General features: G+C 43.9%; 1 protein-coding gene across 4 annotated transcripts in view; it reads left to right on the forward strand.

The window, feature by feature from the left end:
* Window positions 1-23,314, forward strand: part of Lrguk (leucine rich repeats and guanylate kinase domain containing) — a 102,196-nt gene that overhangs the window by 43,171 nt on the left and 35,711 nt on the right. For all 4 annotated transcript variants that reach the window (XM_052172464.1, XM_052172461.1, XM_052172462.1 and 1 more), the window contains 5 exons: window positions 2,877-2,996; window positions 8,840-8,936; window positions 12,669-12,782; window positions 15,295-15,496; window positions 18,128-18,223. In XM_052172464.1, coding sequence (XP_052028424.1) covers window positions 2,877-2,996; window positions 8,840-8,936; window positions 12,669-12,782; window positions 15,295-15,496; window positions 18,128-18,223 — 629 coding nt within the window. The remainder of the gene's footprint in view (window positions 1-2,876; window positions 2,997-8,839; window positions 8,937-12,668; window positions 12,783-15,294; window positions 15,497-18,127; window positions 18,224-23,314) is intronic.

The following is a 23,314-nucleotide window of genomic DNA, read 5'->3' on the forward strand; positions in this document are numbered from 1 at the left end:
ATAAGCACTTTTTTCCCCCTTCATGTGGTGTTTGATTCTGCTACTCACGGTTGGCTTCCCACAGAGAGAAGAATGTTTCATTTCACAATCCAGGACATGACTATTACATATAATGTAATCATGTCGACACTGGCAGGTTTGCGTGTTTATGAGAGCCCTCTGGGCGAGATGATTTGTCCTTCCTTTGTGTACGTCAGAAAAAGTCCATTTGATGTGGATGAAGGTCTCTTCTCTGACTTATAATGTGGCTGTTTGTTTGATGCTTAAGGTTGTGTTTATGGAAGAACATGTATCAAAGACATCAGCAGCAGTGTTTGAGAAACACACGTTTCGTGGTCATGTCCGGCTGTCGGACGAACAAGGGCAGAGGCCAAGCGGGTGCGGACGGTGAAGGGCGGGGCACTGTGCACAGTTCTGACCAGTGCCTGCCATGCAGCCCACATTGCCCTTCCCACTGTGCCAGGACACAGCAGCCCCTGGCAGCTGGAGCAGGGCAGCAGCCGCTGCCGGCACCTGGCCCTGTCAATTGTGTGTTGCATTGTTAGAGGATCAGTGTCCCCTCACCTGATGTCACCGGGGTGAGGATGCCTGAGGAAGACAATGAGGACAAACTGGGCAGCCTGGCAGTCACTGGCAGCTCCTGGCTCCTTAGTGTGACCTCCTTCCCAGAGTCATCTTGCGCATGCTTCGTCCAATTCTGGCACCAGGCCTTTCTTTAAGAGGCCTCGGCTTTGTTTTGGGCTACTTTGGATATAGCGTATGCTTTCATTTGTATTTATTTTTACAATAGAGAATATTTTTGAATTGTCTAACATTTTTCTTGTTTGGGTTGCTTTGATTTTTTTTTGTTGTTGTTGTTCATTTGCCTGTTTTCTATATTTGTCACTGTCATTTTTTAAAAAATATACTTTGAGCGTGTCAGTAATGTACATGCAGTTGTGGGGAACAGTCCAGGTGGACTCTGTGTCTGTCCTCCATATTCCACAGTGTTGGTGCTCCGTACAGTCGGGAGGCCTCTGAGTCCTCAGGTTTCTGCAGCCCCTCAGGTGCTCCAGTGTGCTTAGTTCCATCTGGTTCTCCACAGGTTCATTAGGAGTCAGTGACCTGAGCATCACTCTCAAGACTTAGCTCAGCCTTGTTAAGTGTCCCCTTTGTGCCTTTAGATGGCCGGAACTCCCTTCCCCTCCCATCCCCACCTGCATCTCTGCCATCTGTGGATCCACCCTCCATCACATAGTATTTTTATTGTCAACTTCAAGAAGATGATGTGTGTGGATCATTCAGAGTAATTTTCCCAAACTGGCACCTCCCACCCCATGCAGAACACCCTCCTGGAAATTCATCCTTGCGGTTGAATTATTTTTTTCATTGCTAAGTAGCATTCCGGAGCCTAGGTTTATCAGCACTAGTTTAAGCATTCACATGTGGAAGGTTATTTAGGCTGACTCCAGTTCGGGGAGACACTGCTAAAGACACTGCCAATGTCCATGAGCAGGTGTTGGCCCATGTCAGTTTGAGCCTGTCTGCTCCTGGTGGGTACTGAGGGCTGTTTGGAGGGTTCCTGACCTCAGATCTGTTAGATGACACCTGCCACTTCCTTGTCTGCAGACTCCAGTACCAGCGATTCTGCACTTTCCCAGAGACACTTCTGTTATGTGTTTTCCACGGGTGTTAGTCCCCAAACTTTCCCCATTTTTATACATATCCATAGAGATTAGAAACCATGCTGTCTCCTGACTTTTGCAGAACCTCCACTGGATCCACATCTCAGCTATGCCATCAAACAGTTTATTTTATTCTGTTTCTGTGGTATGTTTCACGAACATATAGGCTCGGGATAGGATGAGGACACTGTGCTGATCATTTCATTCTTTTTTTTTTTTTTTAAACCACAGGGTCTCTTTATGGAACTCTAGCTGGTCTGGAAGTTGCTATGTAGACCAAGTCAGCCTTCAAAGCACAGAGATCTTCCTTTCTCTGTCTCTGAACCTGTGCTGGGTTAAAGGAGTGTGTGATTAGGCCAGCAAGAATTTTATTTTATTCTTTATTCAGTTTTCCAGTCTAGTCATGTTCCAGCCCTTCCTTTCCTTTGAGCAAGTCAGCCTGCCTTTCTTTACTCCAGCTTGTTAGGTGAGGAATCATAGAAACAGCCTCCTTAGCTCTTGCCGTAATTTCCGGCGGGCTAGGTAGAGCACATAGAGGAGTGCCTGGCACTCAGCGGCTGCTCACATGGGGCATCCTTTGCTCTGAAGCCTGCTTGGCATGCCTGTGTTCTGGGGCGGTAGACATGGAGTCTGAACACTGCCCCCGGAATCCACCCACCTTGCTCATTGATAAGTTCTAGGAGGAATAGATTAGCAACCAGGACCTAATGTGCCCTACCGTGTTTTTCCTTTATAAAAGCTTGGTAAAGTAAATTGAGGTAAATTTGTATTTTTACATTATTATCTATCTTTCAAATATTATTTTTCCCCAAAGGTTATATTTTATTCGTGGTGTATATGTGTGTGTGCCCAAGCTCATATGTGTTTGCACCATGTGTGTGTAAGGTGCCTGTGGAGGCCACAAGAGGACACCAGATTTCCGTGGAACTGGAGTTATAGTTGGTTGTGAGCTGCTGGATGTGGCTGTTAGAAATCAAGCCTGGGTCTTCTCGCGAGAGTAGCAAGAGACATGAACCACTGGTCTGTCTCTCCAGCCCTACATGCTGTTATAGTCTTGCTATTATATTATTATATAATATATATTATTATAATCTTTTGCCTATTATCTTATAATCTTGTTTCCGCAAGTGCTCTTTCGTTATGACTGTGATGTAGGAACTTTACCTTGTGCAGGTGTTTAATCCAGGGCATCTCTATTGGGTCTCGTTGTAGCACTCTGCCAAGTCTGGATGCCCCTTATCCCATGCTCATCCTAACTGGGCCTGCAGCTTGCGGGAAACGAGAACTCGCCCACCGCCTCTGCAGACAGTTTAGCACCTACTTCAGATACGGGTAAGCATGCCTGTTGGCATCTAAGTCTGGGAGAATAGTCCGCCTTGTTGGGAACATCAAGTTTCCTTCAACGGAAGTTCTCAGATGTTGCAAATTCTATCTGCTCTGAGAAATTCTTACACAGATGTAGCAATTTATGTAAGTTATATTTAAAAGCTAGAAGTGTATGTTAGGAGGATGACAAGTTCTCGAAAGTCCCGACCATCATCATGTTTCCTTGAAGGTCATTTATTACTACAGTTGGATTGGTATAATTACGTGGTCTTGCATGATATGGAATCTTTCTTCTCCTGCCATCCTGACTGAGGTAGTAGAGATGATTATTGAAGTTTATTGCATTTACAGAAGAACTTAGCAGTTAGCCAAAAGAGACAAAAGGTTTGTCTTTGATGAGGTATGTAGTAAATATGTCGGTGACCAGCCACCAGCCAAACAGGTAAACAAGCAGGGAACACTCCTTCCCTTGCATACCTTTCCCTCACAAGGTCTGTGAGCTTCCTTGCCACTTACTGTACTTTAATCTACACTGGGTTTTATTTTAGTTCTTTAGATGCTTAAGCTAATGCAGTGCCAACTCAAATCATTCTCTGAGATCTAAAAGTGCTGATCTTCCTAACTGAGTGAGCACAAGGGTGTTTGAAGGAGGTATCCTACAGCCTCGCTGTCATATGCCACTTTTCTCTGGGGAGAGGTGGCCAGTGCACTCCTTCCAGGTAGAGAATCTATGACAGACCAAAGTGGTCATCCCACCAGAGACCAACTTACTGAACCAGTGAGTGTATTGGGGTTACGTACAGTAGCGTGGACAACTCAAAGGCAGCCGCAGCCTCACCAAAACCCACCTCAGCATGGAGATGACTCACAAAACCTGGGACCCTCCCACTCCTGGCTCCACTCCCAGCCCCTTCAGCAGGCCCTCGGCATTTCTCACTGCATCTATAACCTCAGGGAGCAGGGGTGGGTGGGTGGGAATCGGGGTGGGTGGGGAAGTAGGGGCGAGTGGGTGTGCGGGTGGTGATGGGAGCCCTGCTTGTGAATCGTGTGTTTGGAAGTTTGGAACTTTCTGGGATGTTCCCCCCCCCCCCCCCCCCCCCGTAAGGCCCCGTCAGGACTCCTGATTCTTCCGAGCTTCCCTTAGGCATGGACTGTTTCAGTTAGGAGGGAACTGACATACAGTACCTGCAAGGTCACAGCGTGGGTCACACTGAGTTACTCTTACCAGGGACAGCCTTGCCCAGAGCTGGGCCTGGAACCCAGGCCGGCCACTCTGGAGCTCCCTGTCCCCTCTGCAGAGGCGCATAGCAGCAGAGAGCGGGCAACACACGTGTTTCCTGTCGCTTCCCTCAGGTGGCTTGCTCTCGGTTTCCTGTAGCAGATGGAGTGGATGGCGGAGGGGTAGGTGGGAGTGGGGGTTGTTGGGGGGGTGTGTGGGGATATAAAACAAAAGGAACCATCTGAGAAAACCAGCCCACTAGACTTACAAGGGTTTTAGAAGTTTCTGGAAATCACATTTAGAGTTGAGCTGTGATCTTCTGACCTGTTTCCTCTTTGGTCTTTATATGTGGCAAAGGATTTACTTTGAAATTAGTGGTGCATACCAGTGAGTTGAAGCTATAACTTTGAAGCTATGTAGGCCAGTAAGTAACATTAGTTTCTAATGCCATTACAGAAAAAGTCCCTTCCTGAAGCTGTATGTGTTTAAACAGTGTAAATAGCATCTTTAAAAGGCCCATTTATTTAGATACTTAAAATTACAACACACGTTTGGACATTTCCTGACATAAATACTATAGACTGGAAATACCACAAAGTTACAAGAATAAGCTAAAAGTTAGTGCTAGCTTTAAAAGCTCAGTGGCCATTGTGTCAGTGGGGACAGCCAGCCTGCTCTCAAAGATAAGCTGCACAGTGAGTGGAAAGTCAAACTAGAGGTCAAGGGCACACACTGACCATTGGGCCAGGGTGTACATTTGGAACCCTTTAGCAAACCAAAGCCACCTCGGGAACCAGGACTTTCTCTCATCCCTGTCACGTCTGTGGCGGCATCTGAGCAATAGTTGGTGGCCTGGTCCTTTTTCTTTTTATTACTGCTGTTGCCAAAGCATGTTTGGTCTGATATGTTTTTGGAAATGTGTATTGATTTACCATCAAGATTTCTAATCCAATCTGCTCCCGAGGTTCTTATCTGGCTCAATTTCTCATTTCCACCCAATTCCACATGTCCCGTATCAAAATGCTCACCCATCCCGATTCTGTTGGTTTACTTAGTGTCTTTTTTCTTAGTGTCTAAGCCCAGGTAGACCAGTGGCCACCTCAGCATTGCTCACCAGTGAGTTCGAGGTGTCTAACGTATGACCAGGTACTTAATACATGTGGCATAACTGTTTATTAAATGAATGACTAATTGAATAAATGGACAGCTAGGTCAATGGCTATGTATGCAAATTTAGCTGAAATGACAGCAGCAGGAAGTATTGATGGTTTTCCTGATGGCTCTGTGGAGAAATGGATGGATGGATGGATGGATCCATTCATTCATGCATACATCCATTCAGTAAATCTTTACTGAGTCGCTCCCAGGTTCTAGTCCCTAATGAAACAGTGAGAAAGACTCCTGAGGTCCTTTCCTTTGTGCAGTGCATAACCTGGTAACGAGCTGCTGCCTTAAAACATGGGCTGTGTGGCATTTGTGCAGGCCTGAGGTGTCAGACCCCTCAGAATGAGTTTCCCGGGCTCTTCTGCTGGGGCTGCCACTGATTCTTCTCTTCTAACTGGAGTCGGTGATAAGAATCAAAGTGCTACCAGCTGCTCCACCACCTCCCCCTTCACCCCCCCACCTCGGGGAGTCAGGAGTTGGTTCCCCCACTGGTCTCAGCATCTTCATGGAGGCAGAGATCCAGGCTTGTCCCGTGGCAGATTATTCTAAGAACTCTACCAAGGTCTGGGTCAAAGACCATGTCCTTGGGTCACAAAGAAGGGCATTAGGTAGCTAGTGATTTCATCCATCAAGAAAGCTAAGACAGCTCAAGCCTGACTCAGCACAGGACTCGCTGTCCTGGTCATGGTTTCCTGAGGCACTCAAGTCCAGAGCTAAGGTTCAAAATCTGTGCTTCTGAGTCACACTGAGATGGTCTGTCCCCCACCACCTGCTCATTTGTTCTTCTTAGACGGCTTTTCTTCCTACCACCTTGCCCTAGATACTTTAGAATGCCATTATTAGGGATGGCCATCCAGATTTCCTTCCTTCCCGACAGTGTTCTTTCCATGGGCACGGCTTGTTAGCTTCCATGACAGCCCTCTCTGAAATGCCAAAGTTCCCCTCCGCCCTTTCGAACCCAACATGCAGTCCCTCCTCAGTCTCCAGCTTAGTCCTTTGGTGGCAAAGTGAAACTAACAAGAGTCTGGCTCCCATCTGAAGCCATGACTTAATCATGTACCAGGATATCACTAGTAAATTAATTAGCAAGTAATAAAGTCATAGAAATATGTATTTAGAGGAGGGGGCAGATGCTGACTGGGTGACTCAAAGATATCCATTTAAGTTGAAGTTGGTGCTGCTTTTCCTTAGCGAGCTTGGTGAAACGCTGCGATGTATATCCTTTTTAGGATGTTCATATTTGGGCAGCACACACACAGCAAAGGTGTCTGTATGTTAAAATCGGATGACAGATTGAAAAGCCCACAGGTCATCGTAGGTCTCTCTTAATAGAAGGTCCTCAGCCTCTGCGAGTCTATCAACCCCATCTCTACCTCACTGAAGCCATCCCTTTGTTTACCTGCCCACATGCTTCAAATTGCTTTTTTGTTTAATCTCTGTTTAGAAACCCTTCAAAACTCCCTGACACTCAGTCCCTTTGTTGGGAAATGTAAATCCAGTGTAGCGTGTAAAGACTTTCTGAGGGTGCACGGCCACGGATGCCAGGCCACAGATTTATCTTCCCTGACTGTCAGGGACAGCAATAGACAGAGGGACCCAGGTCTCTGCCCAGGCACAGGGAGAAATGCCAGTGCATTCCAACAACAAAACAAATGTCACCATGTTTTGAATGTGTTTCCTTTGGCATCTATTATGTAAACGTAACATTGAGACCTGAAATGTCCCTGGTGCGTTTAATTCTTGATTGTAATAGAAAGGGAGCAGTCATATGAATTTTAAATATCTGTGGTTTTGACTTTGTAATGGGGAGGTTTTTGAGGCTCAGCTTTGCACCTCCTAATTGGTGTGTTGTCACAGAAGTTGACTGGAGTCACCCTGGTGTGGCCGCTTAGCTCCACGTACAAAACATAATCCACACATCAAATGAGGTACAAGAAGAAAGGAGGAGTGGCCCCCTGTTCTGGAAAGACTCAGTGAAACAGTATTCGGCAAAACCAGAACGGGGAAGTGGGAAGGGGTGGGTGGGTGGGAGGACAAGGGGAGAGAAGGGGGCTTGCGGGACTTTCAGGGGGTGGGGGGCTAGAAAAGGGGAAATCACTTGAAATGTAAATAAAAAATATATTGAATAAAAAAAAGATTAAAAAAAACACTCTGCTCAGCTGATCTTCTGTGAAATAAGGAATAATACCTGTTCTGTGGTCTTCTTTTCTTTTTCTTCTGTACATGAATTAGCGTGCCAAGCATCTACTGATTCTCCTCTCCCACTTTAGAGCTATTAGGTAGTCTAAAATTCGGTTTTATTCCAAAACGTACAACTTGGAAGGCAGAAGCTCTAGAGTCTTGGGGACTTGAGAACTTTGTGTTCTGGTTCTGGGACCATCACCAGCTGCAGGGTGACCTTGGACAGGTCCCCATTGTAGTCACCTTTAAAATGGTGAACATCACAGCTGTGCACCTCATACCTTTCATTTTCTCTTGATGTTACAGTGGATATAGAGTGAATTATGGTGACTACCTTCTATGCGCCAGGTGTTGGGGATGCAAGCACAAAATAGAGGACAAAGGTCTTCCAGCAAAATATGATGCTGGGAAGACAGTCAAGATGATTAAAGGAGGTTCCAGTGTGTGTGTGTGTGTGTGTGTGTGTGTGTGTGTGTGTTTGTGTGTGTGTGTTGTGTATGTATGTATGTCTCTGTGTGTGTCTGTCATTGTCTGTCTGTCTGTCTCTGTGTGTATGTGCCTGTGCGCGTGCACATGTGTGGTTACTGATGCACAAGACAGTCAATAGCTAAGGTCTCTGTGGTTAAGAATTCATTCAGCACTAGAACTGTGTGTTCCCAAGGAGGCTTGGGCGTAATTCCAGTATAAAAATCACAGTCCAGGAAGAATGAGGTGTCTCTGCCCTCAAGTGGAGGAAGAGATGGGCTCTGAACAGGCAGTTGGGAATGCAGATGGTGCAGGCTGAGGTTGTGGGAGCATAAAGACCAGCCTACTGTACCAGGGGAGGTTAGGAGAAGCATTCGGAAGGTGACGCTTAAGCACAGTCCTGACAAAGAAGCAGTCATGTGTGTGGAGAGAGAGAGAGGAGCCTACAGAAAATGCTCGTAGATCAGAGAGAATGTGAAAGCAATCGATGCTATACTTCTTCAGCTGTCATTGTGTGGTGGTAAGGGACGTGATTCAGAAAGCACTAAATAATGTGAGTAAAAATTGGATATCGATGAAGCAAAATTTGTATAATCCTCATAGATTATAGTGATTAACTATAGTCTAACACTTCTAAGGCATACTGTTCTCACAATTCCATTACTTTATGATTTATGACTGGTGGGTCGATTTCATTTTTAAAACATTCTTCTCAATGAAAGCGTTTCCATTGTGACTTTCAAGTTCCTGAAAATAGACTGAGCTCTCTGTTTCTGACTTCAGGGCCTGTCACATGAGCTCTCTGTTTCTATGACTTCAGGGCCTGTCACACCACAAGACCGCCTTACTTTGGTGAAGGGGATCGAGTTGATTATCACTTTATTTCCCAAGAGGTTTTTGATGACATGCTGAGCATGGTAAGGCTGTTTCCTGTTTGTTTTTTTTTAATTGTTTTTGTTTTGTTGTTTGTTTTGGTTTTAGTTTGTTTTTATCACGAGAAATGGTAAAGATGAAATGGTTTGCACTTTCTAAATCTGGTTCCATTTGGGATGAGCTCATTGCTGAGGCTGGTGGTACACAATCCCTTGGCTCCAAATACATTTTCTTAAACCCTTGTTCCTCCTTTACCCTCCCCTGGAAGGAACTCCTCACAACATGGATGTGTTTTCCCAGTTGTAAGTACACCTAATGCAGTACATACCCACTTCCGACTTTGTTACCCAGAAAGAGTATTTCCGATCACCATGTCTCCTTGTGCTCCTCCTATACCACACCTCGTAGTGTTGCCTACACCGCAGTCCTTCCTGTCATCAAATGAAGCACCGAGGACCAGTGAAGGACCAGTCTTTCTTTGTGCCCTGAGTACTATATCTTCTCTTTCTCTTTTCCTCCCTCCCTTCTTTCTCTGTCTTCACCCCCAAACAATGGACCTGACATAAATCTCCATTGTGCACAATCATAGAACATCTAAGCTTGGGCTGTGAAATCACATTAGCTTAGTTTTGCACAGCTGACTATGGGCTCGTCTTGTACTCACAGAGAAAAGCATGTGAACACGTCCCACACGCCCATAACCTTGTCAAAAGAACGCCTTGGACATCACAAGCCTTTTCTCTTAGGGCCATATTTTGACAGGTCTGCTTAATATATTAAGAGTTTTCTAGGAGTTTGTATTTCAAACAGCCTTTAAAGGAGATTTGAGGTGTGTTTTCACTGTTCTAAGAAGCATTTTTTTCCCCAAATCCTGGGATGGAATGTGCCTCGATCCCACCATGGATGTTAAAGTCTGCTGTTAGAGTGGGGCATTTTCTCTGGGAGTTTGGTTTATCTGTTCTCCGTAAGCATCACCTGTTCCCTGATGTTCATAGCTTATCAGATCTATAATCAAGTTAGTCTGTTTCAGTCCCCAGTCTAAGATATTGCTATACTTCTAGGCTATATTTAGCTTTACAGTTTAATGCTCCACAGAAATCCCCATGTATTTGAGAAGTACTCATTTTTCCTGTCTCTGCTAACATGTACTACTCCAGTGTAATTTTCACTAGAGTTTCACCTCTGATCTCCTGTTCTTTAGCGTGTGACACTGTTTCATGAGGAGAGCTAAGCAAAGAGAGTCATAGATTCATAATGCACTGTCAGCCTCCTGACTGTGCCCACGCTCCCAGCCTTCTGCACATAGAACACCCCTCCACGCACCTCCTGCCCAGACAGCCTGGCTCTCTCAGCAGACACCGGGGCCTATCCACCCCCAGGCACCTGCTGTGAACAGGCCCACCTAGCCTCCAAGATAGATAAAGCATATGGACTACCACCCTCTCCCATGTCCATGTGTTTTTTCAACCAAGACTTTCCTCCAATCTGTAAATCATTCCTCAGTCCACAGTCCACAGAGAGACACCTCAGTCCATTATACAGTAACCACACACGTAGTCACTCTCCTATCAAGGTGCCCCCACTCCAGTGAAAGTGCACTGGAGGCTTCTGTTGTGTGACCATTGCTACTTACGAGGAAACCCCCTCGCACTAGGAGTGCTCCTGGCCAGAGCTGGGGAATTGCACCATCTCAAGGCTTAACAAATCAGTTGAATGAGATTTTTCTTATATTATATGCACAATTCAAGGTCACTTCCAACCATGCGTGCTTCCAGAAAATGTTTATGAGATCCAGAGAGGAAGTAAACAAACATATATCAGAAAAATAATTCAGATATGCATATATTTTGGAGACAGGGCACATGATAGAGTATTAGCTCTCCAGAGAAACAGCAAATAGAAGCAGTAAATAGGGTGTGTGTGTGTGTGTGTGTTTGTGTGTGTGTGTAAAATCTCTCTTTTACAGTCACACACACACACACACACATATATACATTTATATATAAATATATATAAATATAGCCACACATATGCATGCACACACACACAAAGACACACACATACATATTTATACACATACATATATGTAGAGAGAGATTGGTTTATTAGAAGTATCACACAGGTGTGGAGATTGACAAGCCAAAACATTCTGTATGGGTGGGCAAACTGGGGACTTGGGAGATCAAACAGTAAAGATGAGTTCTAAAGCTCATACAAGTCTCAAAGGGGTTGGATGCAGACCACCCACACTTCAGGGCAGTCTGCTTCTTCCAAGTTAACCAGTTTCCATGTTAACCTCACCCTCAATCACTCTCCAAGTTGACCATGAACTTAACCGTCACACACGGTAAATACACTGAAGCCGGGGAGGCGAGCCATAGCTACATTGCCTACGTTCATAGATGCACATATTTAAATGCACACATACAGATGGAAAAGAGTCAGAACTTTTTTTTTTCAAAGAACAAGGAAATTATGAGACCAAAAGAATTAAAAAATAAGGACATGCGTTGGTGGGTTTTTAACTTTGATTGTAATGATTTTCCTCATCAACCCCAGGACACATAGTCCCCTGAAACCCACCCAACCTCAAAAGGCACTCTGTGTCTCCTGCCAAAAATCTCTCCTCTGGCAGATAGCCAGTCTGTCATCTCTACATATCTGCAGAACATCTGGAGCCAGGAGGGTAGCAAGAGACTCTGGGGCTGGCTGCCGTTGCCGCTGCCGTTAATGGCGGTAGCGTTAGACGCCCAACTGCTCACTGTTCCTAACAATGCTCCTGCCATTTGATGGGGTTGGGTGCACCCCTGAACATTATTTATTTCAATGGCATGCATTTCAGAAGGCACATTTACCAAGGTCAACCATGCTTTTAGTACTTCTACTGTTATCAGCTTCCCAGTTTAGGGGCCTAATGGATTGATAAATAGATCCTCAAAGAAAAAGTTACAATTTGAAGGGTGTGTTTTTTAACCTACATTTTCTTTTCTTTTAGTAAGGAATACAGCTGACGCAGGAAAGGGGCCTGTGTCATACAGAGAGGGTTGTCTTTATATTTAAATGACTATAGGGCAGGCAACAATTCTGGTGACTAACATTTTGGGTACTTTCAATAAAAAGTCATCTTTACAGAGAAAACCAGGCTGAGTCTTTCTTTCTTTCTTTCTTTCTTTCTTTCTTTCTTTCTTTCTTTCTTTCTTTCTTTCTTTCTTTCTTTCTTTCTTTTTCTTCCTTCCTTCCTTCCTTCCTTCCTTCCTTCCTTCCTTCCTTCCTTCCTTCCTTCCTTCCTTCCTTCCTTCCTCCCTTTCTTTCTTTCTCAAGCTTTTAGGATGTCAACAGCCTTGAAGATTACCCCTTCCTCATGGCTTATCTTGAAATGCAAGGAATTTAGGATTGCTGTCCTTGTCTGGAGGCCTGGGATGCTGGCATAGCTGCAAGGGTGAGCCATTGGTTTCACTCCCTCCACAAGGCTGTGGGAATTTGACAGGAAATAGATCAGCAAGCACCCTGGTCTGATCTACCAGAAGCTTCCATCTATAACCCTCCGCCAACTTCCTGTCAGTAGACTATTTTAATAAACCTTCTTTTCATAGGTAGATTCCTGAAGAACCCCAGCAGAGCTTAAGTGTTCCACTGCTCATGGCCCTCTTGTTCTGCATTTCCTAACAACTTTTCAGTTCTATAGAATTACATGAGAGTAAGACATTAAGTGATTTAGTCATTACATTACAGCAATGTAATGTAATGTACAAACCTTTGTATTTCTCTAATTCCAGGGGAAATTTATTTTAACGTTTAATTATGGCAATCACAATTATGGATTAAATAGGGACACTGTAGAAGCTATTGCAAGAGACGGATTAGCAAGCTGCATTCATATGGAATTAGAAGTAAGTATTTTTCATTCAACTGTGTGTGTGTGTGTGTGTGTGTGTGTGTGTGTGTGTGATGTCTGAAGTTGGGGCTACAATATCCAGGTAACATACTGCTGGGCACAAGAGAAATGCTACAGAAAGGTCAAGTGTTAAGTTGATTGTCACTGTGGGGTAAGACCCGTGAAAGTTAAGTAACATGATTTAGATTGCAGCCCCATTCAATCCTCTTATTTCCCCAGTAAAGTATTTCATCAGTAAAGTATCCCTTTGTCATCACGGTGTGTCACTGTTTATTCAAAGTGGGTTCAGGCGTCATGGGTGGCTCCCTGTCCCCTCTGGACTGTGGTTGCTGAGTGGTCATTCTGTTCCTTCACTCCATGGAACAGTGCAGGTGGTACTATCATTTGACCCTGAGTGTTTGCTGGATGCAACACCTTTATACTTCTGCAAGTTAGACTTGAAGATTTCCAGACTTCTGCCCTTCCCCCCATGTACCCCCAACAACCTTCTCAAATTAGAACATACAGACATTTTTCCAAAATTGTGAACCAGAGGAAGCCCTTGAATTTCCCATCCACTTGCTTGAAGAACATTAACTCAACTAAATAAACCAGGTCTTCAGTGATGGTCAGTTTTCTTTTTAAATTGTTTTTGCTAAGCAATAGAACTTTTATAATCAGACAAGATAAATTTAATCAAAACAAACATAGAACAAAACTTGACAAGGCTGTTCTTCCCCGCCAATAGGACGCTTGCTTCATTCTCCCTTGTCATGCCACAGAGGAGGAGATGGTGGCCCCTTTTGGCTGACTGTCCCTTTCTGCACCATTATCCATTCTTATCTCTTTGCAGTTGGTTGGTCCTATAACTTTAAGAGGAGTCTTCATTACTCCTTTTTAAATTATTATTATTTAAAAAGATTAGTTCTTGCCAGGCGGTGGTGGCGCACGCCTTTAATCCCAGCACTTGGGAGGCAGAGGCAGGTGGATTTCTGAGTTCGAGGCCAGCCTGGTCTACAAAGTGAGTTCTAGGACAGCCAGGGCTACACAGAAGAACCCTGTGTGTGCGTATGTGTGTGTGTGTGTGTGTTGGGGGGGGGGGGAGACCAGTTCTAAAAAGTGTCATCCTTGGACAGAGAAACAAAAACCCATGCATGTTTGAGGGCGGCTGGGCTACATCTTTTTGTGTCCCCCCCTTCTCCGGCTCCACAGTTTCTTGAGAGATGGCTCCTGTTCCCTTTTTCTTTTCTCCCTGAGAGCTTATTCTCCTCATTTCCTGGAGGTCAAGTCTATAAACTGTTTTATTTCCCCTGCTCCTCTCCAGCTGAGGTCTCTTTTCCTGACTGCCCTTGTCACCTGCTCTTCGAGAAACTGTTTTAAAAGCATCCTGGGTTTCTTCCCACTGAATCGTTAAAGTAACGATTCTGAACTTGAGTTAGAACAGATTTGAAAGGGCTTCACAATCCACTGGGAACAACCCTCCCCTGCCCTCCCTCCTTCCCCCCAGAGGAAACTCATGCCCGGGGAGTTTGAGGGATTTGTACAGAGTTGTTAGGACCAAGCCAGACCTCCCAGGTTACAGACCACACCCCTTCACCCTGTGGTCACCTGGTCACCAGCTTAAGCACTTTTTACGCTGACTTTGGTCAGTCCCCTTCTGGATGGAGGTTGTGACATGTAGAACCACAGGGTTGGCTGTTTTGCTGTTTGCTTATTTGTTGGGCAGTTACTACAATCAGTCTTTAAATTTTGCATCTGTGGATGGAGGAAATGGCCCCTAGATGGTGGTGGCCAATACTTTGCCAAACAATAGTATCAAGGTGACTTGGATGGCTGCGGCAGCAGTGGCAGCTATGGCGGCGTCAGGAGGGTCTAATTATTGCCAGGAAACAAAACTTGGCAGGACCCCGAGACCCAGAGAAGTGATAGGTGGCATAGATATGTGAACTCAGCCTGTCACAGTGGTAGCAGGGTCTAGCTTCCATGAGTTTTAGACAACACTCATACTTGGCAACCCCTTCCCCAGCTCCCCCAAGTTCAAGGACTGTCGTTGCGACTGTAGTGCTCTGATTATGGTGCTAAATTTTATAGATCTGTACCACTACCATCTATCAGTGGTACAAAGGTGATGCACAGCAGAGGGGTACCATGGGAGCCCTCTTTCCCTGGGAAGAGCTCTATATTCTAGTGCTTCAAGGATGCCTGATGAAATATGGAATCAAATAATAAAATGGCAATCCTGTCCTATTTTATGCCCAGAAATTTTTTAACAGCCATATTCATTAGAACGATTCATTTGAGGACAACCAGGTGGAATGAATTGTAATGGTTCCTACGATAATTTAATATTCGATGAAGATGGAAATGTAATCCAGCCTTGAAATATTTATAGGGAGCTAGCACCTGATTGTATGGATGAAATGTGTTCTTGGGTGTGATACTGTGTGGTGCCCCTGAGTTGTCACATGCCCCCCACAGTGATGTCCACAATGTAAGCTGTTTCTGACCTATCTTCTTTAAACACCTAGGGTGTAAGAAGTTTGAAATATTCCTATTTTGAGCCTCGATATATCTTGGTGGTGCCTATGGACAAGGAAAAATATGAGGGATACTTGCGGAGAAAGGGATTGTTCAGTCGCGCAGAAATCGATATCGCCGTCTCCAGGGTGGACCTTTATGTTAAAGTTAATCGGAAATTTCCAGGATATTTTGATGCAGTAATCAATGCAGGTCAGTAATGCCTGGCGGAGTTTTATTTATTTATTTTTAATATGTTTTCATGTTTGAAGTATACAATCACTGCTGTATTAGTCAGGAAACTTATGGAATGTATCTCTATGTTAGGGGAATTTATTGTGATGACATACAGTCTGCAGTCCTACTAACCCAACCATGGGCAGCTGTGGATGGGAAGTCCAAGAATCTAGTAGTTGCTCAGTTTCACGCTTCTAGTTGTTTCAGCTGGTCTTCTGTATACACTGAAATCCTGAAGAAGAAGCTTCCAACAGAAACACTTGCTGAAAAGTAAGTGCTTCTTAGCAAGCAGGCTAAGAAGAGAGTCTTCCCTCTCCCATCATCCTTGTGTAGGCCTTCAGCAGAAGGTGTGGCCCAGATTAAAGGTGTGTGCCACCATGCTTGGCTTTGTCCCGGGCTGGCCTTGAACTCAGATATCTGCTTACCTCAGTCTCCTGGTATCAAAGGTGTGCACTATCTTGCCTGGGCCTAAACTTTTCATGGCACTGTGCTTCAAGATGTCCATGTCAAGATCCGAGTTAGAAGCCTGAGTCTTCCAGCCTCACGATCTGGATCACAGATGAGCCCTCCATTTCTGGGTTGCAGTTCATTCCACAGGTACTCAGGCTGACACCCAGGAATAGGCATCACAAATGCATTTCCAGTTTATGTCATGGAGAGAAAATTCTTAGGAAACAGAGACATTTGTTGTAATTACAAGCTGCAAACAGCTGCAGACATGGGTAAGAACCTGTGAGACCCAGGCTTCCACTGTTTCCATCAGAAGTTAAGCTTTATTAGTCCACAAGGTTGTGACTCATATAGCTGGTATAAAAGGAGGACACAGATTTCTTCCCCTAGGGACATTGTGAGAACAAAGATATCTCATTTAAAATATATATTTAAGCTTTTAAAGGCACATGAAGCTCAGGGAATTTTAGTGTAACCTATCTCTACAAAGAATCATGACTACTACTGAAAATATTGAAAATTTAAAAGTATCTGGGTGAAACACCTTAAAAAAAAACTACCTTAGACTAAAGTATGTCTTTATTTTTCTACCCAGATATTTTTAAATCTTACTACCACAAAGAAATAATGAATGTTTGAGGTGAAGGATATGAAATTTGATCATAAATACCATGTATTTATATGTTGAAACCATAGTGTGTTCCATAAGTATGAATAATTATATCAATTAAAATTATATCAAATAAAAAAATTAAAGATAAAAATGGCTACTAATTTGAAGCAGAAACCCGGAGAGAAAGATAGGGAAATTGTTGAAATGAGGAACTTTCTATATGCTTTTAATTATACTACTTCATAAATCCATGAAGGAACAGGACATACTCTGTATAGATAAGGAGTTACCTTGGAGCAGTAAGATGGTGGCTCAGCAGGTAAAGGGGCCTTTGCTGACAAGCCTTCGATAACCTGGATTCAATCTGTTGGACTCATGTTCAACAAGAACAAGACATCATATTCTTCCATGATGGAAGAAGAGAACTGATTGTGTTTTGTTTTGTTTTCCTGTTTTTGAGACACAATTTCTCTGGGTAGCCCTGGCTATCCTGGAACCCACTCTGTAGACCAGACTGGCCTTAAATTCCAAAATACAGCCACCTCTACTGGGAGGCGTCCACAAGCAGATCTCAGAGTTTGGGGCCAAACCTGGTCTACATAGAGAGTTTAAGGCTAGGGTTAAACAGTGACACTTTTTCAAAATAAATAAGTAAATTTTAAATGAATAAATTAAATAAACTCTCAATAGCCTTTTGATGAGATGCTGGGTAGAAAGAGAGACATTGCATTGAATCATATGATATTGCTAGCATTCAACTATTAGGCAAATGGAAATTTTATATGGTTCATTTAATCATTTTCTCAAGCCTCTAAATTGTGTTAACGTATTGCTTATCTATATTGGTTTTATACTGCTGCATACAAATGCTCACAGTTAATGTCTAACCCAGTGCCTGCTCAGCCTGTTAGGTCAGCATAACAGGGCTCGGTTATATGCTAAGATTAAGGTGTTGGCTGAGCTGAGGTCTCATCTGAAGGCTCTGGGGAAAAACTTAGCTCCCAATTACCTTCTCGTTGGCAGAATGCAGTTCCTTGAGGTGTGGGCCTGAGCTCCCACTTCTTGGCTGGCTGCCTCTGGAAGATGGCACATAGCTCCTCAGGACTATTCTTTAGTCTCATCTATGTGGCGCTGGCCATCTTCTAGACAGCAAAGAGCACACTGAGTGTCTGACATTTATTCTGACACCAACTAGACAGATCTATCCTTCCGTGGCTATGATCCGAGTAAAGCACCTGGATAATCTCCCTTTACAGTCACTTGTGCTGTCAGTAACCTTAACTGTACCGCACATCCCTTTTCTGTATCATGTAAAATATATCAAATAAAATAGTTGTGGGCATGAGCTCTCTTCACCTCCATAGGTTCTGCCCACACTTGAGGCAGGGAGGTTATAGGAGAGGGAATGCCGTGAGAATCGTCTTAGAATTGCATCTCACACAACAGCAATAGAATGTAGTGACCAAGTCAGTTCACTGACCATTGAACACCGAGTGCTTTGGACATGATTGTAGCACATTAAAATGTTCTGTTGTTTGTTGTAGACGACCTGGACGTTGCCTACCAAAAGCTCAGTGAGCTCATTAGAGAATACCTGGGTTTGACCGAGACAGCTGCTAAGGGCTTGGCTCCAACTGCAGGTACTAACCTAGCTCCTTTGTACCTAGTTGATTTTCCGTGGAAGAATAAGGCAGCCTCGTTCCTACTGGTTGCTCATTAGCTGGGCTAATGTTGGCTCATAGTATTTAATTTCTACATTTTTTTTTCTGGGATACACGAATCAGCCCTCTGGGTCTGTTAGGGACGCCCGTCTCCATGTCTGTAGTGGGCCCCTCCCCAACCCACCACAGAGACGCTGGACAGTGCCTTGGAAGTGGACTGTAGATACGAGCTGGTCCCAGGGTTCAAACTCAGCCTTCCAGAAGCCTGTTCCCCTATGGGACTGGAGTATTGGACCTCTCAAGTGTTTATTTAGTCCAAGAATGTTAGCGTGGGAGTTTCCTTACTCTTTTCCTTTAAACTGCCAGCCCTGAAAACAGAATGGTGAGGAATTCACTGGCCAGAACGCGTGATGGGGTGGGGCGGGGCTAGGTGGGGCAGGGGAGGGGCCAGCCCTGCTGCTCCCTTGACCACCCTGCTTAGCTGTTGTGGGCTTCTGTCTCTTGTCCTGAAAAATGGAAACTGCACATCCCTCCTGCCTCATGGGCCCAGAGCAGCAAATGTTGAGGGACCTGCAAGAGCATTAACTTGAAGCCTAGGAATTCTAAGCCTCAAAAATTCGGGGCATGACTATTTTGAGATGTATTTGAGCTGTTTGTCCCTCAAATTTGCCTCACACCCACTTGGATTTAACTTACTAAAAAGAGTCTGGAGAAATTAGAACCTTGTGCTAAAAGGAATGTAAAATGTCACTGCTACAAAAACTTAATGGTGTGTAAACTCCTCAAAAAAAAGTGACAACTTTCATGTGATCCAGCTGTTTCACTTCTGGATAAATACCCTAAGCCACTGAAAGTGAGATCCTGAGGAAATCGACCCCCTGTTCATAGCAGTTCCGTTTACATTAGCAAAAAAGTTGAAGCCACCATGGGGTCCAGTGGTGGACGAATGGATAAAGGTGTCATGTACACTCTTTGGTGTTACCTCATCTTAAGAGGGAATGAAATCTTGGCACACAGTGAGACATGAACCTTGAAGACAGTGTGGTGAGTATAGCCAGCTGGTCAGAGTAGTCTAGATCCTGTACAATTGCATCTCTAGGAGGTATTTAGAGAAGTCGAGTGAACAGACAGGAAACAGACGCCTGATGGCGGGAGGCTGTGGGGAATGGAGCGTTACTGTTTAACGGGTAGAGTTTACATTTTCAGAATGAAATGAGTTCTGGAGACGGGCAGTGATGATAATTACACAACCACGTCGGTGGACTTAATTAGTTGAATAGCAGTATTCGGAACAGTGCTGAACACGGTAAATTTTGTTTTACTACTACAGTAAGAAACTTTTCCAAAGGTCCCTCAGTGGACTGAACTCTAGTCACACACACCCATTAGCAAAATGTTAACCTAAGATGGTTGCTGCTTTGTAGAAGCCTTGCAGCTTGGTGGTCCAAATAGGATTCTGCTTGCCTGGTGGCATTCGTACAGGCTGAGAAGGGAGGCCAGGTGACGACCTTGACAGAGTTCACTGAAGCCCACTGGGCCCTTTGCAATTTTGTACACTCGTCCTAAGTCAAGTCCTCCTTGTATTTTGAACTGAGGTCTGTGCAGTACCAGCAACTCACAGATACGAGCTGCCGTCATGAGTCCATATGTTAAAGGAACTGAGGTATGACATGCTAACTAGAAGATACTTGACGAAAGCTTGGCCTGTCAGAATAGGCTGCAGTGCAGGATACCTAGTGAGGATGGACCTCTATGGGGCTTTCTCTTGAGGAGACATGGCTCCCCATGCTTTAAGTCTTTGTTCTCCAAGCAACCTTGTGATCTTTAATTTGGTCCCCCGGGTGGACCTGGCCCCTGTGGGGGACTGTATCTTACGTGAGAACACGCTGCCCTGCTCCCTGGACCTGCCCAATCTCCCATTGTAAATTAATAAATTGGTGTGCTGGCTTTCACTTCAGCCTCTTGTGAATTTGGCTGAACGGTGATTAGTCCTCTGGGTAACAGAGATGTGTGTGTCCGTGCGGTGCTTCTGAACAGAGGAGCAATGAGCGAGACTTGGCACAACGGCCTGCGGGCTCCATCACTGCATTCTGAGGCTCTTCCTATTCCTACAGCGATCAGCAAGCAGCACCCTGACTGTAGCATGCAGTGACTTACCTGGCAAATTAACAGGCAGGATAATGTGTGCACAGGAAAGTAGACTGTCACTTTAAAGTGTATAATAAAATCTTACCTATTTGGAATAATTAGGTTAGGCCTATCTGATTTAATGAAAGGTATAAATTATAGAATTTATAAAAAATGTTATAACTTCTCAGAAACATTTACTAATCGAAACTGTGGCATCTTGTTATTGACTAATGAAATTCTAGCTTGAAAGTAGACAGGATGGATTACAATCAATCATCAGATCTATATCATCAACAGAACCTGACTTTTCTAAAAGGTTTAATATTCTGAAAAAGACTGTGTTTTCTTAAGGCAAAACCTTATCTCATGTTTACAGTTAATTTGCAGAGGGAGTTATTTTTTCAGTTGATAATTAAAGATAAACTTCCACTTCAGTGGCATTGTAGAGATCAGACAACATTCAAGTGAGTATATTTGAAATTCTAATGAGTATAACCCTTATTAATAAGCTTTTAGGGCATCTCCAGTGGCCCCAGGAGTCAAGCCAGTGGCATCTGTGAATTCCAGGACTGTAAAATTCTTGCCAAGCGTGAGGGTCTCCTGGTCATAGGGTCAGTGCAGGTGAATGGGGCCTGTTCTGTTTCATTTCTGCTTCTGTAGTAAAATCCTCTGACAAAAAGCAATTTGGAAAAAAGGGTTTCAGGTGACATTTCATCAGGTGACATTTCATCACTATGCAAAAGTCAAATCACATCACATCTGCAATCAAGAGAAATGAGTGCATGCATGCCCACTTGCTAGTGCTAAGTTTGAGCTCTCTGTTCTCGTGGAGCTCAGAGCCCCCTGCCTAGGGAATGAGGCCACCCACAGTGAGCTGAGCTTTTTACTTAATTAACACACAGTCACTCACAGACATGCCTTCAGGTCAAGCCAATGTTTACAATTTTTCACTGAGACCCTTGACTTAGTTAGGATTTAACTGCTATAAACAGGTAGCATGACCAAGGCAAGTCTTATAAAGGACATTTAATTGGTCTGGCTTACATACGGCTTCAGAGGTTCAGTCCATTATCATCAAGGAGGGAACATGGCAGCATCCAGGCAGGCCTGGTGCAGGAGGAGCTGAGAGTTCTACATCTTCATGTAAAGGTTGCTAGCAGAATACAGACTTCTGGGCAGCTAGGATGAGGGTCTTAAAGCCCAGACCCACAGTGACACACCTACTTCAACAAGGCCGCACCTCTTCTAAAAGGGCCACACCCTGGGCCAAGCATATACAAACCATCACAACTGTCTTCCCAGGAAAGTCTGGGTTTTGTGTCAAATTGACAAAAGTAAACATCATAGGGCACAGACATAATTGCCTTCCCGTGAAACTGTAGATTCCCTGAGAAGGAGCCAGCCCCAAGCTGGTGTACCATCCTGGACCTAGCTAGGGCCTTGCCTCTTTCCCTCTGCTCAGAGCTGAGCTAATTTCTGTTCTTAATTTCTGTAATATGTATTATAATCTATGATATATATATATATGTATATATATGATACATATAGACATGACATACTGTAGAATATTATTTATATATTATATAATATATATTAGAAATTAAAACAAACATCTTAGTATAGGGTATTTTTAAAAATAATTAAGATTTTTAAGAGAAAGAAAGTAAAATAAGTATTTAAGATTTTATGAGAGGTTAGTCTGAAGGACTAACTTTCCCTATATAACTGAGGGCTCACTTTTCTGTCTTAAATTTAACTAGTAATCATTATTTCAAATAGAGAAAAATTTGGAAAATCATCTTTTTCTTAAAAAAGAAAGAAAGAAAAAGAGAACCGTATGTAACATTGCGGCGCATTATTGGAGTCCGGCCTGGGAAGCTGCGGCTTCCAGATTAAGCATATCCGTGTGCTGAGCCTCAGTGCAAACAGAAATCTTACGTTCAGTAGCATCATCTTTCCAAAAGAGATAATCCTGTGTCAGTGCAGCCTAAAGACAGTTCTCAAATATTTGAAGTAATGATATACAGCTTCATCCCTAGTAATCGTACGTTGTCTGCTTGTCACTGGGACACAATGATAATGTCCACACAGCAGTGAGGTTGAAACAGAATGAGAAAAGGAAGGCCAAGAGCTGTGTCCTGAGGTCAGCATCCACCAACCCAGCCCTGGACCTCAACCCTCACCAAGATGGGCTAGGTGAATTATCACCAAATGCACTCATAAAGAGCTGTGGCTATATAGTCATGGTAAGCTCCTGCAACTTCAGATGTGCCGTTAATTTTAAGTGCCTACCAATTAAGTATGGCACAGTCCTATTTTTTCCCACAGTAAAAAATAGGAAATATTTGTTTCTAAAGCATGCAGTTAACAATATAGTTTCTATGAAACAAGAAGAAACTCACGTGATTAGCCACTCAGTGTAAGGGTATGTTTACCCACATGGACCAGCGGTTCTCACCTTTCCTAATGTGGCAATCCTTTAATACAGATCCTCATGTTGTGGCCACCCAAACCATAAAATTATTTCTGTCCATAACTGTAACATAATTGCTACTATTATGATTCATAAATATCTGTGGTTTCTGGTGGTCTTAGGTATTCCCCACAAAAAGGGTCATTTGACGGGTCACGACCCACAGGTTGAGAACCATCGCGACAGTGCCTGTGTCATGGTTTGTTGGTCTGTCCGTGTTTCTGGGGAGGCTTTAGGAAGTGGAACTAATGAGCAACCTGAGTTCTTGCCATAAAGGTTATATAGTTTTCCTAATTCTGATTAATGATAAAGGGAAAATGGACCAATTTGCCAGCCCATAAAGTGGTGCTTTTATCTTCTAGTAAAGGGCATGATATCATTTAGCCAAATTTCATGAATTGTTAAATCATCAAAGTAGATAAAGAAAATCCTGTATGTCTGACTATAAGATTAAAAGGAGAGAGCCT

Source organism: Apodemus sylvaticus, chromosome 2 (genome assembly GCF_947179515.1).
Source record: "Apodemus sylvaticus chromosome 2, mApoSyl1.1, whole genome shotgun sequence".
In the NCBI taxonomy this organism is placed as follows: Eukaryota; Metazoa; Chordata; class Mammalia; order Rodentia; family Muridae; genus Apodemus; species Apodemus sylvaticus.